Genomic DNA, 18,775 nt, shown 5'->3' with positions numbered 1-18,775 from the left:
ACCTTACAACACGTCTCTCTGGTTGTTTTCCACTGAATATCCAAGATTCAGTTCTTATGTTCAACCTCTTTCATTTTTTTTTTGAATAGTGTTTGTGCATTTCGGTCTACAGTTCTGAAAACTGCTAAACTTCGATTCATTTTAAAACTTTCTTACACACATTTTTTTTTTTTTTTTTTTTCAACATAAAATTAAGTTTTATCCTGCTGAAAACTAAATAGTGATCACTTCCAATTTCAAATTCTCTGTATACTCTTGTGTCCTGAACTGGTGGTAAAACATCACTATCAAATATAACATAGTTAATGAGACTTTCTTATTTCTTGCATCTTCTCTCCTAGTAAATTTGTACACATTTTTATGTTGGAACATGGTATTAATAATAATTATTCCACATCCTGAGCACAAATCCAGCAGATACTTACGATTATTTACAATTTATTCAGCAGATACTCTTATTTAGAAAAGACTGTTTTCTACAAATTTTCCCCAAACATTTCCATACATATGGTAATCATTTCCTACTCAGCTATTTAAATCTCCAAAGACCAACAAAGTGGTCCTTTTTGGAGATTTCATTGTGTCAGCTGCCTTCTCTAATGCCCTGAAAAATTCCTCTTTTACACAGTAGAACCTTCTGTGGGATCATAGACACAAATAAGTCTTAATGTCCAGTTCTCTTTTCTGATATTTGTCCACATCACTCTGCTGGATAGTGCCTGCCATTTGAGGAAATTTTCTTCATATTTATGTTAAATACAATAGCTACTCCTTTTTTCTGATTGTTATTGCCTGAATGTAACATATTGTATTTGTTGCTTAGAAATATCTAATCTGTTTTTGTCTTCTTTGTTTCAGTAACACATATTATGTCAATCTGGTACTTATCCAATTCTTCTGCTAGTTCCATTTCTATTCTGTTGATTCTAGCAATCCTCAGCTCTGCTATTGAGTTGACATTTGTTCCGGTAGCTGACTTTTTGCTCTTCACCCCCAGTTCCCTGATGAAAACAATAGGATGCCTTCTTTAACTGGGTGATACCCCAGCCAGTATGAAGTTCTGTCATGTTGTACCATCATTTTGCATTATGATTTATATCAATAGGAAAAACAATTTAGTCTGCTAAATCCTAGTGGCTGTGTGCTTCGCAACACTATATGCCTGGGGAAGGAGTGTCCTACTAAGGTTCGATTCCCGTCGGTGACGTGAGGAGTTGAAGGATCTTCCTCAGCCATAGCCAAGTTAGCCGGTCTTGGGCGTGAACAGTAGGATTTTTCCCCAGTTTATCCTGGGGTTTTTATCCTGCAAATCAAGCAAACCAGCCTTGAGAACTCAACATTATGGACATAAGGATACACCTGGGGGTGTAGGGCTGACCACCTTATCCTGTGAATGGTTTGAGGTCCAATGATTAATAAACCCTCGACACCGCAAAGTAAAAGAGGGATAAGGAAGACGAGATGAGAAATCTCAAATTGCCAGCCTATCTTCATTTGCTCAAATCCAGGTAGATACCTACCATGGTTCACTACTAGAGGATGAGGAATGGACATTAAGTCAGAAACCCTGATTGGTTCTCTGCATTCCTTAAAAGGCTACACAGAGATCTCCTCCCAGTTATCCATCTTTGACTCTTTTTTACATAATTCTCTCCAAACCTCAGCTGCAGTGTACTTGATAGATAAAAGAGTGAAATAAACAAGTAGTTATATTCATCATGGAAGACTAGTAATGGGTATGGAACAAAAGAAGCATATAACATGCTGGGGAAAAAGCAATAGACTAGTGGCATAATTAAAGAGATATGCCAACTCTTACAAATTAATCCACATAATGTGAATTTGGCTGTCTTAAATTCTATTATTAAGACGTTCCCTTTATTGCTGATATTGAAATGGTAGTAAATATACAAATACACCTTTTTCCACAATTCATACTATGGACAAGTAAAATTTTTTGTGACCAGAAGATTTAAGTGGTATTTTGGAGCCCTGTATGTGTATCCATGTACATACACACACACACACACACACACACACACACACACCACACATATGTAAATGCACACGTTCAGTACAATTGCCATTTTTCACCTAAAATGGATAATGGGAAAATGTGTTAATGCATAGGTGGATTTCTGTGACCCTGTTTGCTGCATATGGGAGAAAGAGCACTGCACTGATATATAACAAAGTAACAAATCCCTAGGATGGTAATAAAATAAGAATCCTGAATTTATAACATTATGACTATAGTGATGACATGATGCAAATTCAGCATTATTTTTTGAAGTAGTTTATTACAATGGGGATGGGGGGTCATTATAAACATGTTGGCTAGAGTAAGAAAGCTAACTTACAAAGTGAAACACACTGTGGAAGATGTTTTCTAAAAATAAGAATGAGGAAATTTTATATAATTTTAAAAACTTATTCCTCCTTTGATTTCAGATAATTTAGAATTTCATCATAAATTATTTGCATTCTTAATGCATCAAAAAAGTATGAAAAAATTACAAATATTTATTCTCATAAAATCAGAGTGTTTCTAGTAGAGTGAATTATCCTTTATAATGGGACTACTTAGTACTAATATTTTGAAATTTTCAATCCAATCCTTTAATTGAATGCTTTAAATCAAACTAAAACATATGATCTTACTGGGGGGGGGGGGGGGAAGAAAATTTTACAAAAATTATAGATAATACAGATAGATAGATATAAAAATTTACCTTCTATTCTAGCTAGCTTTCCATATTCAATAGGAACCCTGGTTCTAGAAAACAAATCATATACTTTATTTTAATAATAGCCTAAAACAATAAAACAAACATAAACAAAGTGTTATATATAATTAAAAATGAATAAAAAGATTAAGCAATATGCCTAACAAATCTGCAATTAGAAATTTTCCAGAGGAAAAAATAAACAGATTGTAAAACCTGTACCTAATAACAGAGAAATTAATAGAGCCATAAGGGTCATTAATATATAGAAGTACTAATAAAAAAGTATCTGAATAAATTAAAAAAAAAACTCAATAAATACCAGTTACAAAGATATTGGTGAATAAAGAAATGACATCAACACTAGTTCTGATATAACTTCTTTATTTATCAGTATCTGTAACCTTTTCTTTACTTAAAATTATGCTTTTCCAAATTTTCCCAAAATGTTCCTGTATGCCTGGTGGGATACATTTCCTACTCTGCTGTTCATATCTCCAAAGGACTACTTTTTATATTTTCTTTATGCCAGCTGACTCAAAAAATTCCTCCACATTCCTCCTCCTTGGAAGACCCTTCTGTGGGTTCATGGGCCCAAATACCATTTTGAAGTCTGCCCACATAAATCTACTTGAAACTGCCCTCCAATCAAGAAGTTTATCTTCATGTTTGGTATTGAATGCTATTGCTTCTGCTTGCTTTCCTTGACCATTATTGCTTAAATATAATATTCTATACCTATTATTTAGTTAGATCTCACCTGTTTTTTGTCTTCTTTGTCTCAGTAATGCCGATTATGTCAACATGGTATACTTTTCCAATTCGATCTCCATTCCATTAATATTCCTTGTATTGATGGTTCCTCAGTTCTTCTGGTATTGGGTTTATTCTTCTTCTTCTAGATGTTCAGTTGGAGTTTGTTCCAGTAGCTGACTTTTTGCTGTTCACTCTGGTTCCCTGATGAAATCCGTGGAGGCCTTGTTTAACTGGGTGATGCCCCAGCTGACATGAAATCCCATCATGTTGTACCATCTTGATTTGTGGTTGCATTTGTGGTTTAAGCCAATAGAGAGTACAATTTGGTGAAATTGATGATATTGTTTCATCATTATCATAAATTTCTGATATGTATCTCCAATGGGTGTTCAGACACTATGACAGTATACAACATAAGTAAGTTGACATTACTATTTTCCTATTAACCATTTCTTTCCAAATTAATGTGGTATTTGTGTAGTTTCCAACATTTTCAGATCTTACATTTCAGTCTTCTAAGACACTGTGATCTACATGTCGGTCAGCATCATCTGCATCAAGCACTGATTGAACTAACTTTTCCTCTTCCAATCTTATAATAATGTTAGGCTCCTTTCTAATATTTTTATTTTTACTATGATTTTACCACTGATGTCAGGCCATCTGTTCTCCCTTATAATTCTGATTAAAACTTCTATACCTATAATCTCTAATCTTTGATCAACTGTTTTATTTCTAACCCATCTCTCATATTCATAAGTTAAAATCGGATTAAACAACTGTCATATACTACTAATTTAGAATTCTGGCTAATTTCTTTCTTATTCCACATACATTTATTTGGCTCCCTACCATACCAACTTTGCTTATTGCTGTTATCCATTTCCATATTCTCCACTAGGAATGCAGATAAGGTTTTCTATATTTCTGCCTATTTTCATACTTTTTATCGCTTTTATTACAAAATTTGTTGCATCAATTATTCCACTTAGTTAAAGAGTCCTTAACTGCATAAAGTAAATAGCTAAATTGAATATTTCTGATTCTCTATCAGGTTTAATGCTACTTTTCATTAATAATGTGATGATTCATATAAATGACAGTGAGAATATGTACACCAAGTTTTAGACCTTAATTAACATCAACCCATCTTTTTGTACATCTTTTAATTTTAACAGCTGACTTACAACTTAAGTATAGGCTACATTCTTCTTCTTCTTGAGTATTCTGCAATTGAACAGGTTCTTCTTTTAGGAGCAAAAACTTTTCTTCCACTCTCTTCTGTTCTGAGCCTTCTCTTTCAAGGTTGTGTACTGTCTCCATTCAACATGTCATCTAGCATTTTTTCCTTACTCTTCCTCTGGGTCTTTTTCCATCTATTTTTCCTTCGATGGCATCTCTGATTATTCCATTCCCCTCTCAGAATATGTCCGATCCAGTTTCCCTTTCTTCTTTTTATCTTCCTTAACAGACTTCTTCTACTCTTTTTAAGACCTCTTCATTAGTTATTTTATCTGTCCATTTGATTTTTTCTTCTGATATATTTTCAAGACTTCTCAACTATGATAAATGTTATTTTGCCTGAACCAGCTTGTTCTTTCTCAAGTCACTGTCTTAATACAATTTTTCTTAACTTCTTGTAAAGTATTCTTATGTAAACCTTAACTGGAACACTCAATAAAGAAACTCCTCTATAATTTTCAGTTTTAGTTTTATTTCCTTTCTTGCAGATATTTCAGGTATCTGGTGGCTTTCCTACCTTAAAAATTGATAAATATTCCTTTGTATTTCTCTTGAATAGTTTCTACCTCTGTTCTATTAATGTTTACCTTATTTATAAATCTTTCAATGTAATTATTCCAGACATTTTATAATTTTTATGCCACATTAATCATCTCTGATTTTTTTTTCAGATCTCTTTATTTTCCATTTCTAAACTTTAATAGTCTCCAGTCTTCCTATGATTTTTGTTTAGTTCTGTCATTGCTTGGCATTCAAAATGTTAGTGTTGAATACTATAGCAACTCTTTCCTTTAACTGAATGCTATTGCCAGAATATAACATCTTATAGTTATTATTTAGATCATCTTGATACCTACTTACATGAACTTGTTATGCTGATAATTCTTATGTTGGTGGTGCCTATCTCAATTCTGGAGAGTTTGAAGTTATTCTAACAGCTGGCTTCTCAGTGTGTGTGTGTGTGTGTGTGTGTTGATTCCCTGACAAAAACAGTGATTTTCTCTGTCTAATTGGCAACACCCAAGCCAGCATATCTGAAGATACATCATCATAATATAGAATATAACTCAGTCAGCTAAGTCCTGAATTGTCAGACCGTTCTCATTAATTCAGTATTCAGAAGGTACCTAATAACAGGGCACATTTAAAAAAAAAAAAAAAAAAAAAAAGGTTAGGACTAAACAGTGGATCAGAAGCCCTGCTCAGTACTCTCTGCATCTCTTATTGGCTTTTTTTGTTGTTGTTGCAGAACCTATTAGCATATCAGTGTGTGTGTGTGTGTGTGTGTGTGTGTGTGTGTGTGTGTGTGTGTGAAAGTAGGAATCACAAAGGAATCTGTTAGCATGTTTCTTGAAGAAGATTTCTAGATGAAGGTTGCAGTCTTTGGAAAGACAAAAGTACAGAGGTAGAAGAAATGAAAGAATTCTTAGAGTTTGGAAGAAATACAAACTTATTTATTACTGACCATTTACAAAAACAAACTTACATTAGAGCTTACCAGTTGGCAACACCTAAGCCAGCATATCTAAAGATACATCATCATAATATAGAATATAACTCAGTCAGCTAAGTCAAAAATAGGTATAAAGTAGGCTCTAATGTAAGTTTGTTCTTGTAAATGGTCAGTAATAAATAAGTTTGTATTTTAATTATAAAATGACCAAATATGTTTAGTTTAAACAGTTTGGAAGAAAGTGGAGGAATAATGGTAGTCAGTTAAGCCTAACACTGTCAATACCTATGAAGAGACATATGACTGAAATAGAACATAAAAAAGACAGTGATCAGAGTAAAAATTGTGAGAAAGATAGAGATCAGTTAATTGGTTTTGCCTCTTCTGGATAGCATCAGGCATTCTTGAATGGCTTTAGGTGTGCACCACCCCCAAATGTGTGAGCAGTATTTCACAGATGGTTGTATCTGAAATTTATATAGTAGTAGTAGCAGTTGTAAAGTGAGAAGTAGCATTGAGCAGAAAGGTTTGCCAAGTTTTTGGCGTTAAAGAAGCTGTCACTTAAATGTCTTTGTGTCAGGAGAGTTTGGAGGTATAAAGTCAGCTCAAAAAGAGAAATCTGATCTTTGGAGATTTGGGTACTGTCAAGAGTAAAAACAAAATGAAGTGAAATCTTTCTTGTAAGAGATCAGACTAAGTGGAGATCTCCTTCCAGTTTTAAACTAATAGGCAACTCCTGTATTTATATATTATTTTATATAATATATAAATTGGGAGTTGCAATAACAAAGTTGGAGAACCCATGGCCTGAAGCAAATGGACATTAATTCAATGCAAAAATATCAATCCATCACAGACATCTTATGACAAAGAAAGAATCACTGCAGTTAAAACCTTCTTGTTAAGTTCAATAATGCAAAGGAACATTCATGGTCACTACTTTTTTTTTTGGGAGGGGGAGTATAACAGAGTTCTTTGAGTAAAGTTTAATAACCTCAAATTAACATTTGGAGTGGCTAATAAGATTGCAAAAAAATAAATAAATAAATTGAAAAGAAAAAAAATTGAAAAAAATGTCAAATATCTCCAGGCTTGAAAATATTTTCTAAATGCCATTTTTACATGACTATATTTGGTTAATATGAGGATATTCTATTTTTAGAATCATTTTTAGTGAATTATGTAGAAAATTTCTAGAAGCTGATAATTCAGATAGGGATTATATAAATAAATCAATAAATAAATAACAAAAAAAATAATAAATAGTTTGAAAGTTTTGCTGAGACATAATTCTTCCAAATGAACGAAACTGTAAATTATAATATATATCAAAGGAAGCAAACCCTATATTTATACAGCAGAGAATGATTAACATGAAATGTGGAAAATTTACAAAATTTAACATTAAATGTGTTAAGATGATACTGAAATTCTTATTTTTAAAATGTAAATGCGCGCAAAGGCTAATGTGTAACATTCAATGATGGAACATAATTTACATAAAATATTAATTAATTGTATTTGACCAATTTAGGAAATTAATCAAGATTGAGCTTCAAATTAAGCAAATTTGAATTATACAAGCATATTTCCTCCATAATACAGTCTTTGGTGGTGGTGGGGGGGGGGATTCAAATCTCATAATGACATAAGGAACATTCATAAGGCCTTTTTTTTATTATTATTTTTTTAATCAGTAAGTAATCTAGTCTAATATGATATTCAAATAGATAGTGTACCTGCTTTCCAAATAAACAGGCTGTGGTTCAAATCCAACAGAAGCATGTATGTTTGGGCAAGATTTTAGTGGCTGGTAATTTCAATCCATTGCTGAAAGATCAATCTCCTTCTTCTAGAGATATGTTTTCTGGGAAATTTCTGGCCAAGTCTATGTCATGCTATTTTTGTGAAAATTGAACTAAAGGTCTTGAAAACCTTGTAGTAATCTAGAGTTTCTTCAGCAGTCTCAGGATATTTTTTTTAAACATTACAGAATGCAACTTTGTCTTCATAACAAAAGCACTTGAATTCCTTCAATCAATTGTCTTGAAAGCAGGTCTTGATTGTTTTTAGTTACAACACAACAGAACTCTTTTCTCCAGTGATTTTAATATTTTATGGTCCCATTTTCTGGCTCTCAGTGGGGGGTGGAGAATGGGAGATTCTGAAGAGGAACCAGAAGGGGAGGAAAGGAATGGGAAAAGGGAGTCATTTTCTCTTAAGTATTGCTTAATGTTAGTGGATAAACTCCTGAGTGCTTTGAATCATACTCTTGGAACTAAAAATAATTTTTATTTTAAAGCAGCATTTTTGATACTGTTTTTTATTAAATGGGAAAAACACATGCATGTGCAGGCACGCACGCACACACACACACACACACACGCGCACACACACACACCAGCCACTGAATTAGAAACCTTTATGTAGATGTGTGTAAATGTCATTTATACAGCATATGTGCAAAATATTTGGTCATGTGCTCACCACAAGTTTAGGCAACTATATATTTAAGAATGCTGCTGGTCAGTAATCATCAATAGTGTTGATCACAATGGTAAAAATGAAGAATCTTTCGGAGTTGAATAAAGGGCTTATTGTGGGTGACATCTGGTAGGAGCCATGATTTTGAAAAGAGCAGAGCTCACTGGTTTCTCAAAAGGTGAGATATCCTTGGTGTTTAATCAGTGGAAAAATAACCCACATTGCTTGTCTAAGAGGTAAAAGTGGTCCTAAGGTCTTGTCAGGCTGTCAGACAGATAGATACACTGTCTGCAAGGCATATATGGACAAATACAAATAGAGCTTCTTGTGTGCAGCAATTGACTAAAGCATTTAATGAAGACTGTTCCAGACCTACATCTCACCGAATTGTTCACAGGGAACTGAAAAGGATCGGCACTGGCAGTCACATGTTTATACGTAAAATAAAAATTTCTAATTTAGTGGCCAGTGTGTGTGTGTGTGTGTGTGTGTGTGTGTATCGCTGGCTAAGTGATTAATGTATCTGCTCTCCAAGCAACGTTGCATCAGTCAACCATAGTTTAGGGAAAAGCAGAAAGCAACTAGATATTTTTTAGGTACTGCAGCTGTGGTAGCTTATATAATAATCTGTAACATATTCAATGTGTGACTAATAGGATATGAGATGACTTTGGCAGAATTAAATTTTGCTAAGGAAGAGAAAGTGACCCAGTCAGCTTGCTCTATTTATCTTAGAGAATTGTCTCTATGGAGAAATGCAAGCAAATCAAACCATTCAGGGATGATGTAACTGTGAGAAGGTGGGATAATCAGTTTCCTACTTAGACAGTAGGAAGAGCAAGGTGATCAGACTTAAGTCAGTGGAAATGTATGTTCATTTTGGCTCAGCATATGGAAGGTGTTGCTTCCTGTGTTTGAGAGGAAGAGATTATTGCTATTGAGCATACAATCTACAACAATTCCTCTGATGTTAGTATGAGAACTGCCCACAGAATGTTGTGCCTATTTAAATCCCCCATTAAAAATTAAAGGGGTGACAACAGTACGAGGTCATCAAGATCATCCTGTGAGATTTCTGCACCAGTAGGTAAACAAAATGCAGTATATCATGATAAGACACCCCCTACTAAGGCAGATTGCAGCTGCTTCCATGTTTGTGTTGAGTGGGACTTGCTGGGAGGGATAGCATTGTCTTTAAGGATGACAATGGCCAGGATCACTGGGCTAAAAATATCCAGAACATCGAGAAAACATTCTCCATCTAAAACACCAGGTTTGAGTGTTTTTGTTTTCTTGGGGATCTCCATCTCATCTTGACTCACTGAGATGCATGCTCTTATTTTTTAACCAAATGGAGTCTCGTGTAGTGAAATCATTTTGTGCATTTTTATGAGTGAAGTCTTATTCATTTTTCTTTCTGATTCGCTGTGTGGAGAACTGCAAACAAAACATACCATTTGGGAATGATGTAACTGTGAGAAGGTAGAATAACCATATGAGTTAATATCCCCTTTGAGCTGCATTCTCTGTATGAGAAGGTTTACCACTAGGTGCTGTGCTGCTGTAGTATTGCCTCTTTGTCTCCTGATATGGAATGTTCTGTTGACCTTGAATTTTTGAATCTGCTTTTCATCCTTCTACCTTTCGCATACTTGGGAGTAGGCTGTTTGTTCTCCCTCATAATTAAGACATTTCTGTGTTTGCACATAGTCTTTGTTCATGTGCTCTTTACTGCCACATTGGACTGAGAATTACTGTATTTCTTACACTTAAAGGAATACAAAAAGGTTCAGGATATAGAGCCTAACACAGAAGTTGAGGTACCCTGTTTTCAGTGATGTTGGGGAGGGGGGGGGGGGTTCAGGGTGGTGAGTGTAAGGATGATATTCCTGGTCAGAACCATGTGACCATCCCTACATATGAGGATCTTCTTATGGCTGTCATTCCTTGGTCCTTAAATTTGAACCAAATCTCTTTGTTAGGAATATCAAGGAGGGCCCACTCTAAGGATCAGAGTGGGCCCTCTTTTTTTTTTATTACTAGAAAGTAATAAAAAAAATTGAGTGCTCGCCTAATAGTTAAGAGAGATAATGTAAAAAGCAGTGATTGAGCAGTAGGAAAGTTAAGAAAAAGCAGGTAAGTGATCTGGTGAAAGAAGCAATCAATGGTAGTGTGACTGATGTGAGCAATACAAGCATAAAAAAATAGGGAATAGTATATGTGATACAAATATAGTGAATCTTACTGATCTTTGCTGTGTCATTCATGAGTTAAAAATGAATGATTACAGTGGAATGGAAGAGTGTAGTGCTGTATGGAGACTCTGGAGTTAAAGATGTAAAAATAGAGTAGAAGTTGAAAGTATGTCTGAGAGGAGCAATGATAGGAAGAGTAACTGAAGCTGTGGAGAAGAGTTGATGTGCTGGTAGGAACAAATAATTCACAATAAGTGTGAATGAGGTAGTGCAAGATGTGAGAGTGTTGCTAAGAGAGTGAAGTGGAAGAATATGAGAGGGAGAATTGTGTGTTGCCAAGGTAGCTAGCTAGCTTGATAGCTAGAATATACAGGAAGAGAGGACTTGAGTATGTGGGTGTATGAAATAAATTTGAAGGTAGGAGATAGTGTTTACTACATGTGGTCAGCATTTGAGTAAGAGTGACAGAATGAAGCTGAGTAGACTGTTGATGAGAGGAGGAGCATGATTAGCTAGTCATGGAAATGAGAGCCAACTGGTGTGACTGAGTGTAAGCTCAGTGTGAAGTAAATGTTGATTGAAAACAAGATAAGGATGCAGGGTGACCTCAATAAGAGAAACAGAGTAAAAGGACTCGAATAATGGGGTAGGAATTATGGGAAGGAAAAGAGGACCACAAAAAAGTTACCATGCTTTTATACCAAAGAAAGGAGTATTAGGAATATGGGTACAACAGAGTTTGTGACCTTGATACATTTAGTCAGTCTGCAAATCCATAATGTCAGTGAGATGTGGTTATAGGAGGATGATGTGCTCACCAAAGTATAATATGGTTACAACAGTTTTCAAAAAAACAGAAAAGGTAAAAGAAGACTGATGATTTCAGAAAAGCAGTACTGATAATGATTTTGAAGCCATTTGGTGTTTGGCTGACATAAGCACACATTTTAGATTGGTGAGCTGTTGCTACAGCCAGGAAACAGAGGGGGGGGGGATAATTCTGAAATGTTTCAAAATATGAGACTGGTGAGTGAGAGGAGCATTATAATAATGGGTGACTTAACTATGAAAGTACTGACTAGAAGCAAGAAATAACATGTGAGTAAGGAAACTGAATTCCTAGAGTACTTGGGGACAACTACTCTATGTGGCATGTAGCTGAAGCAACATGTGGGACACAAATGTTGGATTTAGTAACACCATCTCATACAGTGAAAATAGAAGATGTCACCAACTGGGAAGAGGGATCATGTGGTTCTGATGTGGGAAGTGGCTAGTAAGGTACAAGCTTCACAGCAGAGATGTGTGGAATTACAAAGCAGGAGACTACAATAAATTAAGGAAACAGATTGCTGATGTGCAGTAGCCTGATCAATTAAAGGGGACAGAATTCAGGAATCCCTGGGAATGGTCTGAAATTAGTCACTTATGGCAACAACAGATTGTATTCCTTTTGAAAGTAGGGTGAAATAGATTAATCATGGAATTATGCATGCACTTCTGAAAAAGGATGTCATGGAAGAGATAATGAAAAACAGGGTAACCCTTGGCAGCATGAGGAATATAGCACAGGATAGGAAGGCAATGAGTAATTAGGAAGGAGAAAATGGCATGTGAAAGGAAAAGCAGTAAAGCAAAACAAATTCTCTACAGTTATGCCACTAATAGAAGAAAGTGTGAATGTGAAAGACTGACTAATTGCTAGAGATTAAACATAGGTCACATCTGCAGAAAATGTAGTGGAAATATTCAATGAATATTTTGTTATGTATTTCATGTAGGGTGAGGGTCAGGGGGTTGGGAGTAGTGCTGAATAACAATAGGAAGGAGGAGGAGGACAGAGGTCTAACAGTTCAAGAATCAGAAGTGTTTGCAATATTAAGTAACCTTGATGTTAATAAGGCTGTGGGAGAGGATGGGATATCACTATGTATATAACTGGAATGTGTGAAACAACTGGCAGTGCCCTTGACGTGGTTGTTCAACAGGAGTCCTGCAACAAAAACAGTTCAAGAAGGTTGAAAAGAAGGAAAAATAGTTCCATTTCCAAAGGTATATCTATTGATGTGTCTAACGATTTCTGATTCTTATTTTTGTTTTCTGTTAATGTACAAATAGTTCTTGTCTTGGATTAGAACTTGTTGAGGATCCATGATAAACATGAGCATGAAAGACTAATCATTTTCAAGATGAAGGAGGTTGAGTGCTAAAGCTCCCTATCTCCAGTGAGACAAACGTGAATGCTCGATGTCCAGCAAGCAGTGTCTGTGCTTGGACATGGAATACCATACTGGCATCACAGCAAGCTTTGGACCCTTTTTCCAGACCATGGGGAAGGAGACTTATTGTAACAGTACTGACTCTTGCAAGCAAGCCCATGAACCAATTGATCCTGGCTGAGCCATCCAACACCAACCATTTTGCTACAACAGGGGCGAAAGTAGAGCAAGATTACTAGAATCCCCTCTCCCAACATGTCCACAGGTCACACCACATCAGCAGCACTGGATATCTGTGATGGCAGTCTAGAAAGTAGAAGAGTGAAAATGACTCAGGAAAAAAAGAGAAAAGAATATGAGAAGAAAAGCATAAAAACAAGGAAAAATGAAAAGGACCAGCATTGTTAGGGGGAGGGAGATCTCATCTGCTATGAACAGGCACCTAACATGGAGGGGAATAATAATAGGTTGTAGGTTTGAATCCTGCTGTACATGGATATTTTTGGCCTAAAGAGGCTTGAAAATCTCTGTCTGGCCTCTAGTGTGCAGTTTCTGTGCACTAGATTTTTTTTTTTGTGTGTATATATATATATATATATATATATATATATATATATACATATTATATAAATACACACACACACACAGCACTTGTGTGTGTGTGTGTGTGTGTGTGTGTGTGTGTGTGTGTGTGTGTGTGTGTGTGTGTGTGTGTGTGTGTGTGTGTGTGTGTGTTTAAGCAATGAAAAATACATTGCTAGTGTGGGAACAGATCCAACATATGTTTTGAGTTAAATGATATTTCATATCATCCTTTATCATGTTAACCTTTCACTATGGTTATATGTGGATTCTGTTATCATAATGTATATATGTGATTGTCTGTGAAAATACTAGTGGTGGTGGTGGACAGTAGATGGCGTTGGTGTAGATGATGTGATTCGATGTAGTTAGAGGATTGAGTGGTGAAGACGGAGAGTTGTAGAGCAAGTTACCTCCCTCGATGTGTCTGGGACTCCCTGGAGGTGTCAAGTAATAATAGTAATAGTAATAATGTATATATTAAAACTGAGATTCATTTCATGCTCATCAGATACAATACAATAAGAGTAAATCTTTATGAACTTATACTTAACAAATAACTAAATTCAGTAAACAAAGAAAAAAAAGTAAACTTAGAATAATCTGCATACAGATTTCATCTTGGATACCTAAAATGAAATTTGTATGCAGACTATTCTATGAAGTCTTACTTCTTTCGTTTTAGAGATGTTTTGCTAGAAGGACTTTCATCTCCATTGCTTGAATCTGCAGCGCCTTGGGCTAAAGGACACCCAGAAACTCTGTGATGGACGGAATACTTTCCTTTAACATGGCCTGAACCATCACATCCAAGGGTAGGACATCTCCTACAATGGAAATAATAGCAATTATAAAGAATAAAAAGGAATATGTCAAGCTTATACTTGTAAATTTTCAAATTTTCCCTATCTCTTTTTGATTCTGTTCGACAGGCTTATACATTGGTTATTCATAACTATTATTTTTCAGCAAATAACAACATATAGTAAATATTAATTATAACAACTTTATAACTTTAATTAATACTTTCTTATATTTTGGCAACATTACATTACCATCATCAGGGATTACAAAATAATGATATGTGCAAGCAGATACTAACACTGGGCAAATGAGATTCTTTTTGATAACTACCTGAGACACATTCAATTGTTCCTCACTGTTTCTGGTAAAAAGGAAAGTAAAACTACTGAAATAAAGAGCCAAAAGGCTTCACTTCAGCAATGCAAAATTATTCAAATTAAGTGGATATTGAATCCAACATTATTTAAAAGGAGAATAGAGAAACTACAAGCGTTTCGTGCTGAATATATAGAAACTATAAAAGTTTTGGCAGATCCAAGAGTAGACCAACCTTTCATGACAGGGACAACTAATCACTAAGACAGCTTACTCCACCTTTACCACAAGTTGCTCCTGTCATGAAAGGTTGGTCTACTCTTGGATCTGCCAAAACTTTTATAGTTTCTATATATTCAGCACGAAACTCTTGTAGTTCCTCTATTCTGCTTTGAAATAATGTTGGATTCAATATCCACTTAATTCGAATAATTTTGCATCGCCAAAGTGAACTCTTTTGGCTCTTTATTTCAGTAATTCTTGGTGCCTTTTGTAATGTGACACCTTTCGGCAACTCGTATGGTAAAGTATAACTTCTGCATCACTTCAACCTGGGTTTACCTATCCACTGATGAGACCCCAACAAGGGTTGAAACCGGTCATCTCCTTGCAGACATGTTATACACTATGGGGGGGGTGACCCCCCTCCCATAATGTATAACATGTCTGCAAGGAGATGTGCTTTACATTATGGGAAATACTAAGGAAAGTGATCAGAGCCTATTGAGATGGATGATGTGCTGAATCTTGCTGTATGTGAAAATAGCCTGTGAAAGTATGTTTATGGTGAACAGAAGTGGTAAGTATTTCAGAAAGGGTACAGGAAAGGAGGACATCTAGAAATCTAATCGTTCATCTTCAATACAAGTATGCAGATAATGTGTTTGCCATCTGGCCAGACTGGAAAGAATCTCTACTTATCTTCTTAACCAAAATCAATATCCAAAAGGAATATGATCTTGAAATCAATTTAAAATGGATATAATTAAGGAAACTGACTAATAGAGAAATTATTTGGAATAAAAATATGTTTCTGAATAGTGAAAGTAAGAAATTAAATATTTAAGCTGGAGGAAAGGATTCATTCATATACAGCTGAAAATAAAATAGTAATGAGAAAACTGATTTCAATAGCTATGCAAAGGGAGGATCAATAAAATGAATAAAGAAAGCACTGAACAAGCTACAAAAGGACATTAAAGTGACAAAGCTACAAACTATAATTTATACCTCTCAGTATACCTCTAAGGACTACAGAGAAATTATGGGGACTTTAACTCAATATCCAATCCTCACATTCCCACGATGTGACCTGTTACAGGTATTGAATTCTGAACAAACAAGGATGGAGTGGTGATTTGGGACTTAGCCAACAAAACTGTATTCTATACTGGATGAAATCAATCATTCTGATGACTAAGACCAATACAGATGAAATCCACCTAAACAATAACATGTTGAAACAAAGTGAAAGAATGGAGTGGTTAAGTGGATTTCATCTATATTGGTCTTAGGTCTCAATAACACCAGTTATCTCAAAACAGTATTTTCTAGGTTCTTTGCTGGGCCTCGTTTAACTGAATATTAGCCAGCATGATAATAAATAATAAAGTAAAATAATAAATAAGATAATAAAGTAAAAATTTGGAATGAAGCTAATTTCATAGTGATATGGACAAATTTCATAATGAGAAATTAAATGGTGAGACTTATTTGTACCTACCTAGTGCCATAGCAGAATCTAGTGGGGAAGAAATACAGCAGTATCACTTATGTAATTGTTGATAGTGATATCTGAAGAGACCGGATGCTGATTGCTAATCTACAGTGTGATGTTCTGTAAGGGTGTACCACAAGTCCACTTCTTTCTTCTCCCTTATTTTTCAACATTGCCTACATGCTCCTTTATACAGATTTCAAAGCTTCTCCCACCATTTAAAAAATAGGATTTGAAGTTCATTTTTTAATTTCAATGTTTTTTAAGTATATTCAAGGCTTTTTTTTTTTTAATGTTTATGTGACTCCCACTCATGAAAGGCTTCTATGAACCAACAAGCAGGGCAGTGGTCTCACACTAGGCAATGAAATTCATCTCCCACCTAAAGACAAATCACAAATATCCATGCCCATAGTGGGATTTGAACCCACAGCTCTCTTGTTGCTTGGAGAGCAGATACCCTTACCACTTGGCCAACCAGCGGAAAAAGTTTGCATGCCAGTACTTATCAGTGTGGGTATGTTTTCTGTAGACCACTAATGCTATTCATCCAGAGTTGTTTTTGTTGACTAAGATGTCTAGGAATGGTAATTTACCATCTTTTTCCATTTCCAATGTGATTGTATCTTTGGATGATGATTCAGGGAATGCACAAAATCTTCCTGGGTATGCTTCCAAATAGCAAATACATAATTTAAAATATCGCCACCAGATGTGGTTTTTGGATCTCTGTGCTAGGGCTTCTTCCTCAAATTTTTGTACATAGAAGTTATTGATGTAATGGGGAGCAATAGTGATGAGTCCATTATTAGACCCTATTTTTGGTAATAAAATCTTCCTTTACAAGTAAAGAGTGAGGACTGAAGGTAATGATGGAAGAGATTTCTGATGTCAGGTGGAAATAGGTCTGCAGGGATATCCATTGATTCTTTAATAGAGATATTTGTGAACAACAGAATTGTTCTAAAATAGCTAATACATCTGATGGAGTAATCTGTATATTTGTAAGTAATTTGTAAAATAATGATTGTTTAAAGCATTTGCAATCTTTTTTTTTTCTAATATCTTTCTGAAGATGCTGTCAGCCAACAAAAAAGACAGCAAAACATGTCTAAGTAATATTCAGTTTAAATTAATAAAAGTCTACAAATTTAACTTGCTTGATTATTTGTGTAATTGATAATAAGTCCTTGTACTTATTATTATTATTAAAAATAAAGAAGTATATACTAATGAAAAGAAAAACACATACTAAAGTTCTGAAAATAATCAAAGCCTAGCAGCTTTCACGTGAAAGAGTTTGAAACAACAAGAACCAAATAGGGATCAATGGAAAATTTGAAGGATACATTATTGATTCAGCCAGGAAAACATGATAAAGTTGTCTGCAAGCAGAAAAATCAGAAATTCATGGAAGCTTAAAGAATCTGAACAGGGAATCATAGAAAAGAATAAGTTATAACAAAAGTTCTTGGCAAGTCAGTCATTGGATACCTTTTAGAGAATACAAAGAAAAATGTCAGAAATCAAGGTTATGTATAAAAGGCAAACAAAGTCGTAGGAAGAATACAGAAGACAGATATCATGATGATGACAAAAAAATTCTGGGTGTTATTGAAAAAGCTTAGAAAAATTGGAGGAAAGAGCATAAATATGATAAGCATGACATAAAAACTAGAGCTAAGTTTATTCTAGAGTAATTACATTGAAAAATTACAAAATGCAATAATTAAGAGTTGCAATAGGTAACAGTCATGAAAAATGTACTGGTGAGTACACAGCAGTAATGGAAGTAGAAAGAGCTAAAGTGTCACATGATGTTACTTTGAAGTTTTTACTGTAATTGACCAAATTTGCACAAGTTTTTTTTGTTTTTTAAATGAAAGATGGAGTGATTCCTGTAAGGGGTTTTTAACAGGTCACTGATGGGATGAATTTTAAAAAAATAGCTGGCTAAAGTATTAATATTCCATGTTTTGTAATTTGCATATTATATTTTTTATTTTATTTTATTTTTTTTGTGAATTCTGAATTACTTGCACTTAATTGATCTTGTCATCATGTAAGCAGAAGTAGTGTGGATTAAGTGAGAGAAGCAATAGGGATGACTACTCCTTCTCTTGAGAAATCAAGGGCAATAATATTATGAATTTTCAGTTAGCAGAAATTAAAATCTAGTTTTGTACTACCAATATCTCATTTGGTGAAAGATGCAGAGATTATGCAACCAGGAGTGAACCTATCAGCAGTCTTAAAATAACCGTTCCTTTGTCTTCAGAAGA

The 18,775-nt window shown here is 34.8% G+C and overlaps 1 protein-coding gene across 6 annotated transcripts in view; it reads right to left on the bottom strand.

Annotated features, from left to right (window-relative positions):
* LOC150095352 (lethal(3)malignant brain tumor-like protein 4) overlaps positions 1 to 18,775 on the bottom strand; it is a 381,800-nt gene that overhangs the window by 38,379 nt on the left and 324,646 nt on the right. For all 6 annotated transcript variants that reach the window (XM_090410238.1, XM_090410241.1, XM_090410242.1 and 3 more), the window contains 2 exons: positions 14,329 to 14,484; positions 2,733 to 2,776 (listed from right to left, as the gene is read on the bottom strand). In XM_090410238.1, coding sequence (XP_090266364.1) covers positions 2,733 to 2,776; positions 14,329 to 14,484 — 200 coding nt within the window. The remainder of the gene's footprint in view (positions 1 to 2,732; positions 2,777 to 14,328; positions 14,485 to 18,775) is intronic.

Source organism: Typopeltis vanoorti, chromosome 20 (assembly GCF_054136105.1).
Source record: "Typopeltis vanoorti isolate ZY-2024b chromosome 20, IOZ_Tvanoo_1.0, whole genome shotgun sequence".
NCBI classification, from domain to species: domain Eukaryota; kingdom Metazoa; phylum Arthropoda; class Arachnida; order Uropygi; family Thelyphonidae; genus Typopeltis; species Typopeltis vanoorti.
This window is presented reverse-complemented; position numbering and strand designations above follow the sequence as displayed.